Source organism: Electrona antarctica (genome assembly GCF_951216825.1).
Source record: "Electrona antarctica genome assembly, chromosome: 5".
In the NCBI taxonomy this organism is placed as follows: domain Eukaryota; kingdom Metazoa; phylum Chordata; class Actinopteri; order Myctophiformes; family Myctophidae; genus Electrona; species Electrona antarctica.
The window spans coordinates 17,246,600-17,265,812 of NC_136810.1; the positions used below are offsets into that span (position 1 = coordinate 17,246,600).

General features: G+C 44.2%; 1 protein-coding gene across 1 annotated transcript; it reads left to right on the forward strand.

Annotated features, from left to right (window-relative positions):
- Nucleotides 1–210: 210 nt before the first annotated feature.
- Nucleotides 211–19,173, forward strand: gpr37a (G protein-coupled receptor 37a). Its single transcript, XM_079500974.1, has 3 exons — nucleotides 211–1,790; nucleotides 17,929–18,479; nucleotides 18,717–19,173. Exons 1-3 carry the CDS (start codon nucleotides 765–767, stop codon nucleotides 19,012–19,014), a joined length of 1,875 nt encoding a protein of 624 aa, XP_079357100.1. The 5' UTR covers nucleotides 211–764; the 3' UTR covers nucleotides 19,015–19,173.
- The last annotated feature ends 40 nt before the right edge of the window (nucleotides 19,174–19,213 follow it).

The window sequence follows — 19,213 nt, forward strand, 5'->3', positions numbered from 1 at the left end:
ACTGTGAGTAGTGAACAAACCAAGTGTTTTTGATTTTGAGTTTATAGGTTTGTGACTGCATGGTCTGTGTACTCTTTACCGATCAGGGTTTCAGCCACCAGGGGGAGCGCTTGTCCCTCCCTCCGTCTCTCCTCCATAATCTCCATTATGATGTCCGGGCTCGGCGCGGCTCCACACGGGGCTTGGCACCTCCTCGACTCGACAGATCCATCCTGACCGTGGCCTCTCCTCTCTCTGTGGGCCTGAGTGTGGACCCGACGGCACCGACTGTCCTGCTGGACTCCCATCAAACTCCTCTGTTTTGTCGACTTGTCGGGGGATAAAATGTCCAGCAAGCTACACGGGCCGACGCGCACACATGGAGAATGACGCGTGGGGATCTCTGTGGTGACTTTTAATGCTTACACTCTGTCTTCCCGAGCTCAGAAGAAAGACCGGGGGGGACATTTGAGGAGATTTATCTGGGTAAGAAAATGCTTCATTGTTTTATGTAGACTGTGAACAACAAACAGACTATTTGGAGCTTATCTCTGCGACGCACCTGCTGCATACCAGGGCAAGTCGACCACTTCTTTACATGTGAAATCCAGATTTGCGCACAGAACAATACAATTGTGCGCAACGCAGGGAGTTATGAGTGGAGTTTTCACGGTATTTTTTGTCAACGAACCACGGAAATCACAAATGGATAAAATCGCCGTGGATCACGATTCATGTTGGTCCCACATGTGTGCGATAGAATAGATCAATAGACAAAACAAATAATGATGTTGTTGCCACTTTTGAGATTGCTGTGCGTCTCGCTGTGTAGCGAGGCCGTGTTAAGTCACTCACACGACGGGCAGCAGCAGAAAACAAAGGGCACTTTCACGCCGGGCGATTATGAATCCACCGCCACAAACAGGAATGTACATAAGGCTCGTAATGGCAGCGGGACTTCATGGCGTGCTGCTGCTGCTGCTGCCCGCGAGGACCGAGGAGTCGTCAACGGCAATAATGCACGGGCGCAGCAGCATCAGCACCACCACCTCCACGATGCCACTCTGAACTCCGTGGCGAGGAGAGGAGCGTCGCGCGCCGTGCGTAAAACGCAGCATCCGAAGAAAGGACCAAGAGGAGGACGCGCCGAGGACGGAGACGGAGGAGAGGGACCATGGCGCGCACGGGGCGAGGCGGCGGCTGCTGCCATGGCAACGCACGGTAGAAGAGGATGCAGCCATGGCAAGAGTGACGTGAACTATCCTATTAAGAGCAATAAGAAGCATGAACAAATGTGCAGGCGGAAAAAGACTGCGTACAGCCGGCAGAGGCGAGACGTAAAGGGTGGACAGAGTGATGGAGAGACGAGCCAAGCGGCATCTTTGGCCATGTGGGAAGCACTGCCTAAGCCCTTGGCACAGGAGCAAGGCACGGACTTTCCGTTCAACGAAAGCAGTGACTATGAGCAGTTCACGCTGCCGAACATTTTCGACTTCATACCCAAGAACACGAACAAGCGGAAACACGTCCGGAACCCCTTCTACCCCGTCACGGCGGAGTCGTACGGCGCGTACGCCCTGGTCATCTTCTCCGGCATCGTCTTCACCGTGGGCATCCTGGGGAATATAGCGATCATGTGCATTGTGTGCCACAACTACTACATGAGGAGCATCTCCAACTCTCTGCTGGCCAACCTGGCCTTCTGGGACTTTGTGGTCATCTTCTTCTGTCTGCCCCTGGTCACCTTCCACGAGCTGACCAAGAACTGGCTGCTGGGAGAGTTCTCCTGCAAAGTCATCCCTTACATTGAGGTAATAATTAACACTCACCAGTGGTGGAAAAAGTACTCAATTGTTTTACTTAAGTAAAAGTACCAATACTGCAATTTAGAACTACTTAAAAAGTAAAAGTACGGAATTGAAAATGTACTTGAGTAAAAGTACAAAAGTATCGGCATCAAAATGTACTTAAAGTACTAAAAGTAAAAGTACCCATTGTGCAGAATGTGCCTTCACAAGTTCAAAATGTGTACAAAATCTATTGAAAATAGCAGATCTACAAGCTCACAATGTGTCGCGTTGTACTTGGTACTTAAGTACAGTACTTAAGTAAAAGTACTTAGTTACTTTCCACCACTGACACTCACACATGTCAAGTGCAACCCCCACCACCCATCACAGACCCCCCCCCCCCCCCACCACCCATCACAGACCCCCACCACCCATCACAGACCCCCATCTGACAATGTTTTGTGCCAGGAACACCCATATACAAGACAGTCAACTGAAGTATAGGGTATAATTACTAACTATTAATTAAATGTTTAATCACATAAAATGAACCATAGTGTCCCTATTCAGGGCATTATGTCATAATAGGCAAACCTTTAGCGAACATAGCTGATCTTGCAGAGCAAAAACTAAGTGTTATTATTTACTTAACCCAATCCATGTTTTTATTGCGTGTGTGTGTGTGTGTGGTCTGGTGACTGGTCACAGTGTTTCCTATGAGTAGATGTGCATAGGTGGAGACAGACCGGTGTGGAAATGTAGTGGTCACTGGTCATGAATCAATCAGATGGGGAGGTGTCCAACTGTCCATATTGACTGAAAGAGTACATTATATTGGGCAGGAATGCCACAGACGCCGTCCAATTTTAATGAAATTGAGACCAGATTGTTGTCAGATGAAGGGAAACAATGTTGCAGACTGACAATAGCAGATCGAAGCTCACATGTGTTGCAGATTTGACGCGTTGTGTGAGCTTATAGATCTGCTATTTTCGGTCTGGAACACCGTCTTTATGACAAAGCATAAATGGGGCTTCATGATGTGTGTTCCTAGTCACTCATTAGAGGACCTGATCAAAGGCTGACGTCATGGTCAGATGTGCCAAGCTTGAAGTGAAATGGGATTAGTTTTTTAAACTGTTGAGCTGAGAACTGTTGGATCATTTCTCTTCAGTAGACCTACGTATAGTATTTGAAAAGAATGTGACAAACCAACTTGACAGTATACTTACTGTATATATTAAATGTTCATGAACTTCAGACGATGAAGTATGTTGTATGTAAAGGAACCCCCCCATGCCCAGCAGGCCTGCAGTGCACTCACAAAATGTCCTGCATTTACCAGCAGCATATCAGAGTATCATAGACTTGTTTGAAAACACTATCATTGTGTAGTGTTGTGTTGGATGTTATCATGTTAATGTGTATTTTCAGACATTTAACTACATAAACCGTCAATACTTAGTAAGCTTGACCTTTGGCACTGTACTTAATGTGTTTTTTATCTCTACACCAACATCTTTGCCAAAAAATAGCCAATCTACAAGCTCGTAGATCTGCTATTGTTGGCTAAAGTTCTCCTCAGAATACGAATGCTGGTGTTGCTGGTATAAACGCATAGCTTTTGTGCACATCCAGGTGGGGGAGGTGCTGGTAGGAAAGGTATGTAGACCAAAGAAAACTTCCCTTGGAGAAGGAAGGGACCGCACACTCCAGAGACGCTCGGACAAGATTAGATTTGCTTCATTGCTGCTTCATTGCACGACCCGTTTCGCCGTGTAGGCTTCGTCAGGTGCTTTGCAAAGCAGAGTGTGCGGTCCCTTCCTTATCCAAGGGAAGTTTTCTTTGGTATAATATATACCAAATATATATATACTCGCCGCGGTTTAGTGCATTTTAGTTTTACTACTTTATTTAAATTGCATTGAATTGAGAGAGAGAGAGAGGATAGCAGCGGTGGCCGAACGGATAGCGGCGCGGTCTTGATACCGGAAGGTTCCTAGTTCGAATCAGCCGTCCGACACGTTAAAATTACCACCGCTGAAGTGCCCTTGAACAAGGCATTGAACCACTACGATGAAATGTGTTCTATGAGCAGGGCCTGGCTGGAAACAAGTTCTTGAGCTTAGCCCAGATACCCTGGGTAAATATAGATTTCATTTCATTTCATTTCATAGTTGTTACACTAGATGAAGTAGGAATGCTTAAGCAATAAGCCACGAGAGGTCTCAGGTTACCGGGTATTTTACAATGGCTGGGGGTGTAGGCAGACCCGACGCGGAGCGGAGGGTCTTCTACCCCCCAGCCATTGTAAAATACCCGGTAAGCTGGGGCCTCGAGTGGCTTAAATTGCTTTTCTAAAACGGTTACAAACATATAGCAATATTAACCTAATACAACTATTCAATTCACAAAAGTAGCTACGCTTTGCGCCACCAGAGCGAGCCACATCACTTCCTTGTTTTGCTGGCAAGTAGGGCAGTAGGCTATGTGACGGGAGAATAGCGCTTGATGTCTTTACGGGGCTGCCTGGAGCCTCACAGTCATATGAGCCAGGCGGTGGTTAGACGCCCGCGCGGCATGGGTTTGTAAGGTAATCAAGCGCTCCCCTTCCCCAGTACAGCTACAGAGATGCGGAATCAGGTGGGAATGATATAAAGTGATTGAAGGTGTGGGTTATCGGTGAAATTTACACCGGTCACGTGACGGTAACCAGCCAATCAGAATCAAGTATTGGGACTAACCGTTTTAGAATAAAGTTTAAACACCAAAGTACCGAAACAATGTAATTCATTAGTAAACAATATCCTGAAATATCATTGGTACTATCATTGGTATATTCACATACTCACCTTTCATAATTGAATAGCTGACCATTTCATTGCACAAAATAATGTGATCACTTTGGAAATGAACTATAACATCTGTGAGTTTGACATACAGTTGGGTGCCACCGATATTGTCCCTTATTTTGACCCATTTAGGCCTGACCTCAAAATTTAAAAAAATCCTTCTAAATCCTCCAGTTTTCTGAAATAAATATTTTCACGATTTTTCAAAAATAGCAGACCTACAAGCTCATAGCGCGCCACTCGGTGGCGCGCTATGAGCTTGTAGATCTGCTATTTTTCAATAGCTAAATTATAACATAATGTTTAAAACACCAAAAGGGGTTCCCGCCCAAAATGGGTTAACTGTCCTTTTGCGCAGATCACGCAAACCTCAGCAAAAAGAAAAGGACAATATCGATGGCCTCCAACTGTATAACGTCTGTGGGGTTGACATACTACACTGATGAAGACAGCATATTAGCATAACGATGAAGACATTGAAACTTGTTTCTCTCCACTTTTCGCTGCGGTGAGTTGGTAAACCGGCGAGTTCTCCAGTATTCCCTGTAGTAACCCTGAGGACCCCCGCAGGTCTCCATTTCAGTCTTTTGACACCATGCACTGGTAGGTTGGTGAAAGTTACATACCTGAGGCAACCTACTATGGTGTCTGCTATAGGGTTACAGACAGCAGACACTACACTGACCCAGTTGTGTCTGTAGTCGGTGCTTGTCGACCCGCCCCTTGTTAGAAAACAAAATAATCTGTAACCAAAACGATTTAACTGCCAGGGACCCCGTAGTCGATCCATTTTATTCTGAATGTGAGGTGACATTTATAATAACCCAAACTTAACTAATGCTTATTTTGTTGATTTGTTGAAGTGAGTGAGTGAAGCCTGGCTACACCTGGTTGCACGTTGTGTCATGCACCGGAAATAGATTATCTACAAGCTCACAACGCGTCACAACTAAAATATAAAACCGCAATAAGAACCACAGAGCTGGTGCTCATTTCAGAAAGGAATTGATTGAATGACATCAATCTTCAGTTCAGTGATATGAATATTTTTCTTAGGTATGGACAATAGCATGATACTATATACCCCTCACACCCAGATGTACCGTATAGCTTATAGGAGTGTTGTGGCTGCGAGCTATGTGCTACGTGTCAACAATCTATTGTACACAGAACAATGGAAAGGTAGGCGATGGGGTATCGTCCTGTCCACAAGGTGCGACACGGGGACAATAATAGACTGCACAAACTCAGCTGACAATATAGGACTCTGTACGTCTGTATGCCAGTGGTTCTCAAAACGTTCATGTACTGTACAGGACCCTCACAAACTGTACAGGGGTTACAGGACCCCCTGTACAGAACCCCATCTGAAAATATTTTGAAGATTTGTGTTAAAAAATTAAAAAAATATATAAAAAATGTCTAAAACATTGTCAATATTTTTCAAAGTAAAATCTTGTACATCTGCTATTTTTGAATATTGGCTATATCCAATGGCTAAAGTGGTTACAATGATTGTGATGCTATATGGTAAGCACTTTGGTCCCCGGATCCCACTTTGCCAAACATTGCTATATTTCTTTACAGCATGTTTGTGATAGGAAGAAAAGGAACTCTCTGGGGGGAAAAAAATTAAATGTCTGAAAATGATTAGAATATTTCATGTGCAAACAAACAAATTATTAAAATGAATCTAGGAAGGCATCAAAGCTGCAGCTTCACTAGGAGACAAGCCATACTTGTCTCCTAGTGAATACTTTCAAAAGTCTCAAACCCAACCGTCATGATGACTGCTTCGTCTCCTTCTCTCAGGTCCTTGGCAGTGTTGTTTTTGGCAGCAAATTTTTATTTTAGTTTTAGTCATAGTGTCTTGAATAGTTTTCATTTAGTTTCAGTCACATTTTAGTCACCTGGAATGTTTTACTGTTAGTCTAGTTTTAGTTGACTAAATCTACAGTTGATTTAGTCGATTAAAATGTATTTTGGCGGGCCTTGATGGTGTCGTAATGACTGTTTTTACACTTGCTGAAAATAGCCGATCTACAAGCTCACAACGCGTCGCGCTGCGAGCTCGTAGATCGGCTATTTTCAGCATGCAACCAAGTGTAAAATGACTTATACTGGATCTCTTGTCCACTAGTCCCTTCCTAGCATTTTTGTCTAGTTTTTATTTGTTGACGATTTTGTCAGTATATTTAGTCTTAGTTTTAGTCATCATAGCTTAGTTTTCATTTAGTTTCCATTTAGTTTTCGTCAGTGAAAGGTAGTCGACGAACATTTTCCGTCATAGTATTAGTCGACGAAATCAACACTGGTCCTTGGCCTGGAAAGGAGATGTCAGGTGGATAGACGGATACATCTGACAGTAACTATCAAGTCAAAACAAACTTATTTCTATATCCATGGCTGAGGGAAGTATAGTGCTGGGGGGGCTGGAGCACCCTCTCCGCCCAGGCACAGCCCCCCCCTCGGACAGGAGGGGGAAAATAATTATAATTTTAATCAAAACAGATTTCTGTTAATGGACTAATAAATATGCTGTAGGCCTATCACAGTATCGGCGCCTTATCCTGGTTAATTGCCTGTGTCAGTTTGCTCATGCGTGGGGAGAGGCTACTTTAAAAGCCACTTTTCTGCGTGAAAATGCGCGAAAATGCGCGTGCACGCCCCCTACTAAGCGTTCAGCACCTCCTACTGTAAACATCTTCCCGCGGCCATTAAAACGTCTGTAGTCGGCCAAAGTGCTGCACAGGTCAAAAAAGAAACAATACAACCAAAGCAATACACTAGACTAGGTGAATAGGCTAAAAGTACATACAGTGATTGATTCAGTGATACAGTGACTCAAACACATGGATGAGTGCAATATGACAGAAAAGTGTAAAGTTATCCCCTCTCCTTACACGATACCCAGTCGAGATGCAACTGCTAACCATTATCTTCTTAGCGAATTAGCAATTGTTTTATTGATTGCCTTTACGATTAATCGAATAATGGAGGAGCTTGTTTTTGAGGGAGATACATGTTTTAAAATATTTTATATTAATATTTTATTTTGATATAAAAAAACAATGCAAACAAAATCGAATTCATCTTTCTTAATCAACTAAATTGATTCATCTTTTTAACCACTTATGCCCTATTTTATATACTTTGTCATACAACAGTAACGCAAGAATTGTGAAAATAGCTGACGCATCACATGTGTGATTTTTGTGTTGTGAGCTTGTAGAATGGCTATTTTTGCTATTTGTAAAAGTCGTTGCACCTATAATTCACAAGACAAACACAAGCAGCTGATCAACCTGGCACTCTGTACAGTGCAAACAACCAACACACGTGCAGTCAAGTCAACATAAAACAAAACAACACCTAGGTACTGTTTTGTGTATACTCTATGCCCCCAACTTGGCCCCCCTACTGACCCAAACAAACACGCGTGATGTGGATTAACATATGTGTTAAGAGGCGGCTCTCAGACAGACAGAGATTAGGCCTTGTGTGTCATAATTAATGGAGAGCATTTAGTTGACTTGTGCTCATTCAGTGGAAGCAGGCCAACGCAGTCTGAGTGCCTTCACAAACAACCTGCTCTGAAAGCAGTAATTAAGGCATGAAAGTGGTTGTTAAATTCACAATGGCACTTTGGAAAGTGAATTACATTTTGGGTTATAGTAGGAGTTAATATAAGTTATTTGAAATCTGAGAGTATACAAATGGAACCAAAATGTGCCTGTGAGGGTCCGTTTGGTTTTAGCTGCATTGGGGAACCTGTACGTAGACAGTAGTATTACACTCTGATACTACCGTATGTCTAAAATACTGCTATATTGTTACATTATTGTCTCCACCAGGCCGAAGGCATGGGGAGAGAGTATGTTTTGCACTCCGTCCGTGTGTGTGTGTCCGTCCGTCCTTCCGTCCGTTACCAGCTAATCTCTGGCACCGTTGGCCCGATCTATGCCAAACTTTGCACACACACTCCCTGGATGCCAACGATGAACCTCTGCCCCAAATATTCCTCAACGGCCTGTTATAGCGCAACCATGAGGCCGATTTAGGCAAAACACATTTCTGTAGATTACTTGTACATATTTTATCCATACATCACACAATTCGGTATACAGTGACACTATCTCCATAGTCATGTGATCAACACGGATCTGCACCATTTCCCATCTTCCATCCTGATTGGCTAAGATTGGCTTCCAAAGCTCACATGATTGTTCCGTTTCGAACAAAATGCCACAAATCACAAACAAATTTCTGTGAAATTATACACACATATTTCCACTAGGCCGCGGACGACATGCAACAATTTTTTTTCCAAATCAGCCTCATGGTGGCGCTATAACAGGTCAATTCCTGTTTTTACCTATAACTGCATCGATCTGTGTACAACTCTGTATGCGTAACTCCCTAGAGGCCATGGAAAAACGTTTTCCCTGCATCCCTCCTCATCTGCCGGTTGAGGCCGATTTCTGAAAAACACATTGTTTATATTAGTCACAGATTTCATCCAAGTTTTCAGGAGTGGCCCGTTTTGTACAAAATGCTGCACATGTCCTGCTCATCCAGAATTCTATCCTCAGAGATGCTATGAGTGATCTGGCTCTGCATTTCCTCAACAAAATGAAGAAAATTGTTGCAAAAAGCAAACAAACAAAAAAACATGTTTATATCACTCCTAAACATTTTGCCAAACGTCACACACACTCCTATCCTCCTGGTGGAGACCTGTGCCCAGAAGGGTACTTTTTCTAGTTATGGAATTATTCTTATGCCACGTTATCACGGCTTGTGACACCAGCAGCAGAGAAAAGCTGTATCAAAACAAAGGGTGTGCTGCCTTGATGTGTGTAAGCTGCTTAGTGCTGACTTTTTTCTTTTCGTTTCGGTTACACATCATGATGCTCTAATGTACTATCATGACCTTTAAATATAAGTTACCGGTGATATCGCTTGAATCAGATTCAATCAGATTATAATCAGTAATGAAATCTGCAATGATCAGTAATGAAACTACAGTAATATAAGTGATTTGGTTACTTTTGGATTACTTTGCTTTCAAACGTATATGGATAGTGGATACTGTATGTCAACAGACGGCGAGAAAAAGCAAATGCTACTGCCGCCAAATTAGTTACAAACAATGTCTGAAAACACACATTAACTCCATTTTAACCATATTAGACTAATTTAAAACACCAGTCCTTGGTTCTGGGGACTGATATTATCCTTCTAATACGCAAGGGGGGCAATTAGGCCTACTTTTACAACATTTTTTCTTTTTTTATATATATATAAAGTGGCCCTTTAAGTTACAAGAAGAAGTCTACACAATTAGAGAATGTAGAATAATTGTTATTTTGATCGTTTGCTTGTTATCTCTCCTATGGTGCCACATCAATACAGCATGGAATTGTGGACAAAATCTTATCCAAAAGATATTCCAAGTCTTGGGTCTGAGAGGCTAAATGCAAAAATATTGATCCGTGGCTCAAATTTCTAATAAATGGACATTGATATGAAAAAGGTTGAAAGCCACTGGTTTAAACAGTAGCCATGAGTCTTACAGAGTAAAAAATAGAAATCTGCCGTCTGAATAAGGTATACTATAATGAATTGCATTTTTATAGCGCTTTTCCAAGTGCTCAACGTGCTTCACAATGGTTCATTCATTCATACATTGGGAGGTGAAGCAGCGAACAGTCGACACCAGCGTCCTCACTTCCCACATTCACACACCAATGGTGTTGAGCTCACACCGACCGACTCATTGGAGGCAATGTAGGGTTCAGTGTCTTGCCCAAGGACACTTCGACATGTGGACAGGAGGAGCCGGGATTCGAACCGCCGACCCACGGATCATTGGACGACCTGCTCTACCTCCTGAGCCACAGCCTCCCATAAACTAATAACCTGATTGGTCGTTTTTCATTGCAAAACTGACCACTGTTCTATTAGATTAGCCTACTGTAATCTTATTACATGTTATAACCCAGCCTTTGCTTGTGTATGCCATTTATCAATAGTGGTATTTAAATGTTTGTCGCCGGTGGGAGGATTCATCACAACCATCTAATGGCTAACGACAGCGGCGCATTGGCTTTGCTATGCTAAGCTGCGCTCAAACCATGCGACTAATGGGGTGTAATTATACCAAACAGAGGGGATATTAATTCTAATGGGCTGCTGGGGCGACTGAAATCACAATCCTCCACGGCCTGCATGTGAAAATCTGTCATTATGGACGCAGATGAGACACAGTGTTGCCAGATTTTGCGAGAGAAGCAACGAGGTCCATGAAAACAAGCCCAAAAGAAGCGACTGACACATGAGCGCTTTAAACCTAGGCCTACGCAGCCATCAGCTATTTTAAAATTGCCAATCTACAAGCTCGCAATGCGGTGTGAGCTTGTAGATCAGCTTTTGTTTTATCTTGAAAAACAAATATTCGATTGGAGCCCACTGGTTTAAACAACATTAGGATTAGGAAGCATATATTCAGCCCAAATAAGCAACTATCAGAAAAAACAAGACCTGCGACCCGCAACTACCAATATTTTTTGTATTACAAGCACCGACGTGACAGAAAAACAAGCCAAAAGTCCCCTGTAGCAATAAGCGGACATCATGGCATCACTGACACACACACACAGCTCTGAGGGACGTATTTCTGTCATGCTGATGTGATGATAGACATTAATGTGTCATTGTGTGTTTAATGTGCGTGTCTGTGTGTTCGTGTCGGACAACGTTAAGCTGAGCTATAAGGCTGTAGATCAACAAGGACAGACACTTACTCTGACACGACACATAAAACTGCCTGAGCAGGACAGAGCAAGGTTTGGGTGCCGTGGTAACGGTTGCACGTTAACACCATTTCCGCCCACCGATCTACAAGCTCAAGCTTGTAAATCGACTATTCACAATATTTATCCATGGAACAATGAGTCAAACAATGGGATGTAGAGACCTGCGGATGGAGGTTTTTGTTTGTTGGATGTTGTTCCAACGAAACGAAAGAGTAAGGTTAGGGTATATTTACATCATCAGCCAGCACCCCTCTGTCCATGCTTTTCTCACTGTTGAGGAAAAAAAATTAGCACCAGTTTGAGACTCGAGAGTAAAACCTATACGGTAAAAACACTAGTTTGATTAAGTAGTGCACTATGTCAGATTCAGTGGGGTGAATCTAGTGAATGATAAGGGGACTTTGCAGCGCAACAGCAGTAGCTGTGTGGGGTGAGTCTAGTGAATGATAAGGGGATTTGCAGCGCAACAGCAGTAGCTGTGTGGGGTGAGTCTAGTGAATGATAAGGAGACTTTGCAGCGCAACAGCAGTAGCTGTGTGGGGTGAGTCTAGTGAATGATAAGGAGACTTTGCAGCGCAACAGCAGTAGCTGCGCATTGATATGACGTCAAACTGGTGTTTTTGTCCCAACCCACACCACAGACCAATCAGAAGCCAGAAGTATTCTCTCGGTTGCATGTCCCACCTACCTTGGAGATAGGAGACTTTCCAGACTGAGTAGCGAAGTGACAAAAGACATTCACCGAACGCAGCGAATCAGGCTGGAAACCAGACTATAAACTCCTACAATTCCAAGTGCTTGTCAGGGTGATGGGTCCCCACTTAAAATTATGTTTGGGGGGGTACCCAGTTCAAATATGATTATTTTGGGGGGCCGCAGCTTGAAAGGTTTGAGGACACCTGGTATAGAGAGGCTGTCTGGGAATCGGGAGGTCACCAATTTGATCGTCGGTTCACCCACATGTCAAAATAAGGGTCGAACCCCATCCTCCCCTTCCCCGAGGACCATGCAGTAAATACTCCCCTGGCCACTTCCTTTTCATTTACCTTGTTGAAACACTGAACATTTCTCAAGATCAGGCTCTACTCTTTAAGTAAAAGTAAGCCTTGGTGAGCCATGTGGCACATAGGGCAGGGGCCTATCCTGTTTCTGTAGTGTGAGGCTGAGGCAGCTTAATGTGGAGGTAGCACATTGTGTGCTTTTAGTTCTGTTGTCTTTTGATGTGGGGAGACATTTCGTAGAACTTTCAACAATAAAATGATATGCCCAGAATTAGGACGTCAGGTTTGAAAGTGGTGAACTGCATCCTCTTCACTCTCCCCCGCCCACTGTCTGTTTGTTCCATGCTTCCATGGTTGCTTTCTTTCCCTCCCCTCCTAGTCGGGGGCCAGAAATCCTTCAGACAGATGAAAGAGCCTGCCTCCTCACTGGCCACTCTGTCTTCTTCTGGGCTCTGTGGTGCCTGGGCCAGGAAAACACTCTGCACTGTTTACACCGTGTGTTGCCAAGGCCCCAATATGAGGGGGACAAGGGTAACAACACGGAGGCAAAGTGCTGCTGCCTGCCGCCCAAACATCAGAGCATGAGAGCATGTTCCCTTTGTGACTTAATGAGCATCAGAGAACACAATCGTAGCCGTCAGGAAGAAAACCTTTCCGGTAAAATATGTTCCCTGCGTCGTACAAGAGTGTCGCCAACACTCACTCACTGAGATTGTAGATCAGATATCTTCACTACTTTTGGAAGAAAAAATATGAAGTGAAGGTTAAGGCTTGTGACTAAATAATAACTACATTGGATCCATCAGAACTGTTATACAACGGTTTTGGACATTCAAGGTCTCCTCCTGACAGCGACGATATGATCATAACGTTCCTGGAACTACTGCTGTGGAGTTTACTGTAGAGTCATGACTCACAAGCAGCATACATGACATACTATACACACACATGCGTGCGCACACACACACTGCACTTGGCTCATGTTTACTATGGGAGAAGTACAGTAATTTACAGAGATGTAGCTGAACAGAAATGAAGTACTCCAGTACTTTAAGTTGGCTGAGCATTCTCACCTGTAGTTGAGTAAGATTTGACCAGAAGTATCTATACTTGTACTGGCCCTGGGTTTGAATACTTTGTCCACCACTGTAAGAGTACATTTTATTTTATTCTATATTATTTTAATTGTATTTTACCTTTATGTAAACAGGGAAACCCCAGTGAGACCAAGCTCTGATTTCAACAGTGCTTATAGTTGAAACACAATCACAAACAATATAAAATCATTGTGCATCAGCATGCAGTTTTAGACAGATAACTGCTAATGATTATGGCAGCATTATTTGAAGCATGCATTGCACATGGCCTCCACATAAAATTCCTTCATCACATGTTTGAGTTGGTCCCCTAAGGGATCCAATTTGAATGTCTGTTGAAAGTCATTCCGATGCTAAATTACTAAAAGCTGTTTTTCCAGCCGACCCCCCCAGACCGTGTCTGGTGGTAATTACTACCATGTAATGAGAGGTGACAGGTAATTAGGCAGCATAATAAGATTGCTTCATATAAACATACAGAAGCCAGTGCCGTGTTCTCCTAGTGGCCAGGATGGCCAGGATATCTGCACATTTTAGTTAGTGACACTTTAATGATGTTAAGATCTTTTTAATGATGTTAATATCCACATTGGCCAAATTGTCAAATATTTCAATGTAGAGTCACAAGCTCTTGTTAAAGGAGCATTCAGTGATTTGGGTGATTTGGAAAACCCCCCGGTCCACCCGGTAACAAGATGTGCACATGCACACGCTCTACAGTGGGGGAAGTACAACAGACCAACAGCACGTGCACCAAGGCCCACCCCACTCGATCCTGATTGGATGAAGGCTTTGCCACCTAAAGCCCAAACCGAAACTAGGGTTTTTTGACCCCAGGGGCTCACTGGGGACAGGGAGGAACTCCTTATATGGTCAGCACACTTTATAGTAGGGAGGATTATCCAAAAAATAAGAAAAAATAAGTGATATTTGAATTAAGTGAAATCACTCAATATACCTTTAATGTTTTTATTGGTTCGATATTTACTTTCACTTTCAATAAAAAAGACAATCTATAATGACAAATATAGTTGATCTACAAGCTGACAACACGTGATGAGACGTGTTGTCAGCTTGTAGATTGGCTATTTTCGCTACTTTTTGGGTGACACTGTAGTATGTATTAAGTGGGCCATGAGTTTCCAAAAATACATATACAGTAAAAAAAAAACACACACACACCCGTGTGAAGTGAGGGGCGATCTTATCATCGTACATCATCATACATACCGCATGCATTCCGGCTAATCAGAATTTGCGTCCTCACCTTTGTTTGTAGCAGATCTACAAGCTCATAGCGTGAAAATGTGGCGCCAATCTTTGAATATATATTCTTTCAGAGCGAACGTTTTTAACTCAAATCTTTGCTTCTGGGAGGTCACTCATATTTTCAGATGAGGGTCGGCGGCCAATTACATATAATCTTTGGGGGTCCTTGACATGAAAATGTTTGAGAACGACTGACATAGAAACATGGGTTTTTCAGAAAACTGTCAGGATTTAGAAGGCATTGGTAGAATCTGATCTCAGGTCTAAATGGGTTAATGTTTGTGTTAGGACAAAGGTTGTGCACATACACCAAAAGCTGGACATACAACAGGAGGGGCTAAAATAACTGGAGATACAAGGTTTCTGCCCGACGACAGCGGGTAGATAACGTCTGAGACAACTTCCTGCCTGGTTTGAGAGAGACCAGACCTCCTTCCTCCCCCTTTAGGATGTTTTTCTCTCCCCATAGATTAGAACAATGTATACCAGGGTTACATTTGCTGGGGGGGGGGGGGGGTTGGGGGAGGATCTATACGGGGACGTGCACAGTGCACACATAGATACCAAAGGGGGCTTCAGCCCCTGCCCTTTTACCCGTCTAAAACAACTGCCCTTTCCAGACCACGAATGCAGCATTTACTATGGTGAAAGAAATGCAAATGCCCCTCCTCTCCTTTCCATGCCATACCGGAAGGCAGCATTCAGGAGAATTTTTTTTTTCTTTTTCCGAAGTCTCCTGAACTTGAACGCAGCATTTTGCATTGAACAAATTTGTTTCTAAATCCATGTCGTTACACCGCATCTCCAGTAGATTAAGAGTGCAGGGTTGCGCCCCCGAAAAGAGCTGATCTACAAGCTCACAGCGCAACGCGTTGTGAGCTTGTAGATCTGCTATTTTCGCTATATTGGGCCAAAAGTGCCCTCTTATGGGATTTCAGCCCCTGCCTCTCTAACACTCTCTGCACGTGCCTGGATCTAAGCCTCTGCTTTTGATTGAATTGATCTTACTATTTAACCTATAGGCCCTGCAGGCCTATTCCACGACTACAAATGCCTTCTACTCACACTCACAAAATAGCAGATGTACAAGCTCTCAGCCAAACACACGAGTGACATTTGCCCCAGAATAATGGATCCTGCAATAAACTTGTGTGGTTGATACTTGCAAATAAAATCAATCGACCAATTAAATATAATGACGTGTGTAAATGGAGAACCAAAGAATGATTGTAGTTAAAATGAGTTATTGGTTAAAGAAATGCTAACAATTTCACAGAATGAATTCTACAAGATCACGTGTCGTGATGCGACACGTTGTGAGCTTGTAGATCTGCTATTTTCAATGAAGCATATACAGTTGATGTGGTTTTGACATTTCCCTTTGAATGGAATTCAGTTGTTAATGGACATGGGTGAGAGAGAAAGTGAGAGATGGTGTCCCCTGACTCTCAACGGCTTCACTTCCCATGCGGTTATAGGGTTAGATTTGTATAAAAAAGGAGGGGTTGGGACTTAACCGCTTTAAGCCATATACTTCTTCATAATGACACGTTGGACAAATAATTCAAGTTCAAAACACGTCACACTTTGAGCTGTTTTTGAGTCTACACAAAAAGAAAAATTTTACACATTTATAACATTTGCCCAAAGCATATCAGACAGTACACCTATACATTTCCACAAAATAAAATACATGTACATGTACATGTATTTAATTCAGTCTGACTAGAAGCAGGGAGAAAACCCCTGCCCAATATCCCCGCCCAAGACAAAAGTGAACGAGGGGGATATCAAAAGCAGAGGCATACTGTAGCTCGCTCTTCCCTCCCACTAATCCACTCAGCAAACCCATACCTGTGTTGTGCTGTGTTGTGTACAGTATATGGTTGTATAGCAGCAGCATCTAGAGCAGGGGTTCTCAACGTTTTTGGCCAGGGACCCCCGGAAATGCTTTGGCAGTGTCTCGGGACCCCCGCCCCGCCCCCTCCCGGCCCCCAATATAAATTGACTACTATTGCTACAATAACCTTAATAATAGAGACAATACACCATAAATAAATACTGAAACCAGATACTCATTAGGGAAGGTGTATGCATGTACTATATGTAAACTCTTCATTTCCATTTTCCAGCCAGTTGCAAAAAAAAGAAAAAGTTTTTTTTAATATATATAATTTGGGGACCCCCTAAAATAATTTGGCGACCCCCAGAGGGGTCGCGACCCACGGGTTGAGAACCCCTGATCTAGAGAACAGAGTCAGCTGGCTTCCATTGTAGGACAAGGTTTACACTAGGTATACAGTCTGTGGCTCTGTTGGTTTAGATAAGATTGTAACAACTGTAATCCCTTGACTTGTTGCCTGTTGTTGTTGCGAATTGCGATCACAACGACCATCGGGCCATCTGATTGGCCGTTCAGGTAACACTGGGTCGGAGCGGAGGGCGGAGGCCCACCGGCATGGTTTAGTTTCTTGGCCGTGGTGCCTCCAGCTTGGCCCGGCTGCTCTAACAAACAAACAAAAGTGCCAGTGTGTTTGTGGGCATGAAGCTGGCAGGGAACTGTGTCCTTATCTCTCTGCTCACTAGTGACACCTACTGGTCGGTCGGCATGCCAGTGCAGCGGGGAGGGGACCCAGAGGCCGTGGTGGACAGTAAATCAATACTTTGAATACTTTATTAGCGGTTTGCAAAAAAGTACAGAGGTGCAGTTAAACAATAATGGCTTAAAGGATAACACAAAAAGCCCTGAGGGCTTGTTTCCATTGTGGTCCTATTTATCAAGAAAAATAAAGAAATTATCAATACTAGGAGCAGTAGTCCAGTTGCAAATTGCACACAGGTTCTCTTTTATGGCAGTTTTGAAGGAGGGTAGGGCGTCACACTTTTTGATGGCATAACAGTAGAATCGATGCTGCCTCATGCTACAGAAACAGCAGATCCTATGGGCCTACTTACTTTCCATTTGCAAAGACAAATATTGCATTTTTGACTCAATTAAATTCCATCTACATTTCTAGGAATGGAAAAGTATTAGAAGTATAGTCCTTCATTACTGTCCACTGGTTATACTGAAGTATTCATTCCCACGTCTAAACATGGCACCATGTCTAACCCTGTCCCAGGTGGTCTCTCTCGGGGTCACCACCTTCACGCTGTGTGCCCTGTGCATCGACCGCTTCCGCGCCGCCACCAACGTCCAGATGTACTACGAGATGATCGAGAACTGCTGCTCCACCGGGGCCAAGCTGGCGGTCATCTGGGTGGGCGCGCTCCTGCTGGCGCTGCCCGAGATCCTCATCCGGCAGCTGGTGGTGGAGGACGGCGAGCCTCCGGACTTGGTACCGCGCGAGCGCTGCGTGGTGCGCATCTCCACCGAGCTGCCCGACACGCTGTACGTCCTGGGCCTCACCTACGACGGCGCCCGCCTCTGGTGGTACTTCGGCTGCTACTTCTGCCTGCCCACGCTGTTCACCATCTGCTGCTCGCTGGTCACGGCCCGCAAGATCCGCAAGGCCGAGCGGGCGGCCGTGCGCGGCACCAAGAAGCAGATCCACCTGGAGAGCCAGATGAACTGCGTGGTGGTGGCGCTGGCCATCCTCTACGGCTTCTGCATCATCCCCGAGAACATCTGCAACATCGTGAGCGTCTACATGGCGGCCAGCGTCCCCCGCAGGTAGGACTGTCACCATTACACTTTGAAGTTGTACGATTAATTGTCACACAACTTGTAATTGCGATTAGCGATTTAATTGTGTTTTTGGCATTGGAAATTGGAATAGAAATTACATTTCTGTTTGGCTTTTAGGCTTCATAATGAAAACATTTTTATAAATTGTATACTTTAAAAAAGCTAAAAAGAAATAGCAGAAATAGCTGATCTATAATATAATGGTTGCACGCACACACACAGGGCCCTGGACATCCTGCACCTGGTCAGCCAGCTGCTGCTGTTCTGCAAGTCGGCCGTGACGCCGGTGCTGCTGCTGTGCCTGTGCCAGCCGTTCAGCCGGGCCTTCCTGGACTGCTGCTGCTGCTGCTGCGCCGAGTGCGCATCGGACCCCTCGGCGCGGCGCACCTCCTCCACCGCCGCCACCACCACCAGCGACAACGACAACGAGTGCACCACCACCGAGCTGGAGCTGTCGCCCTTCAGCACCATCCGCCGGGAGGTCTCCTCCCCCTACGCCTCTGTAGGGACACACTGCTGAACGGAGAGGACCATGGACGGAGGTGAAGGAGGAGGAGGAGTTTACAGACAGGTCAAAGTGTCACATCGAAAGGGGTCTTTTTTTGTTCAATTGGACCATACAAACCGCCGCAGCGTTGGGGGGGAACGTTTTGTTTAATAATTTAGGAATTTGATTGTTATCGACATATCAAGTTATTTGGAACATGAATAGGATGTAA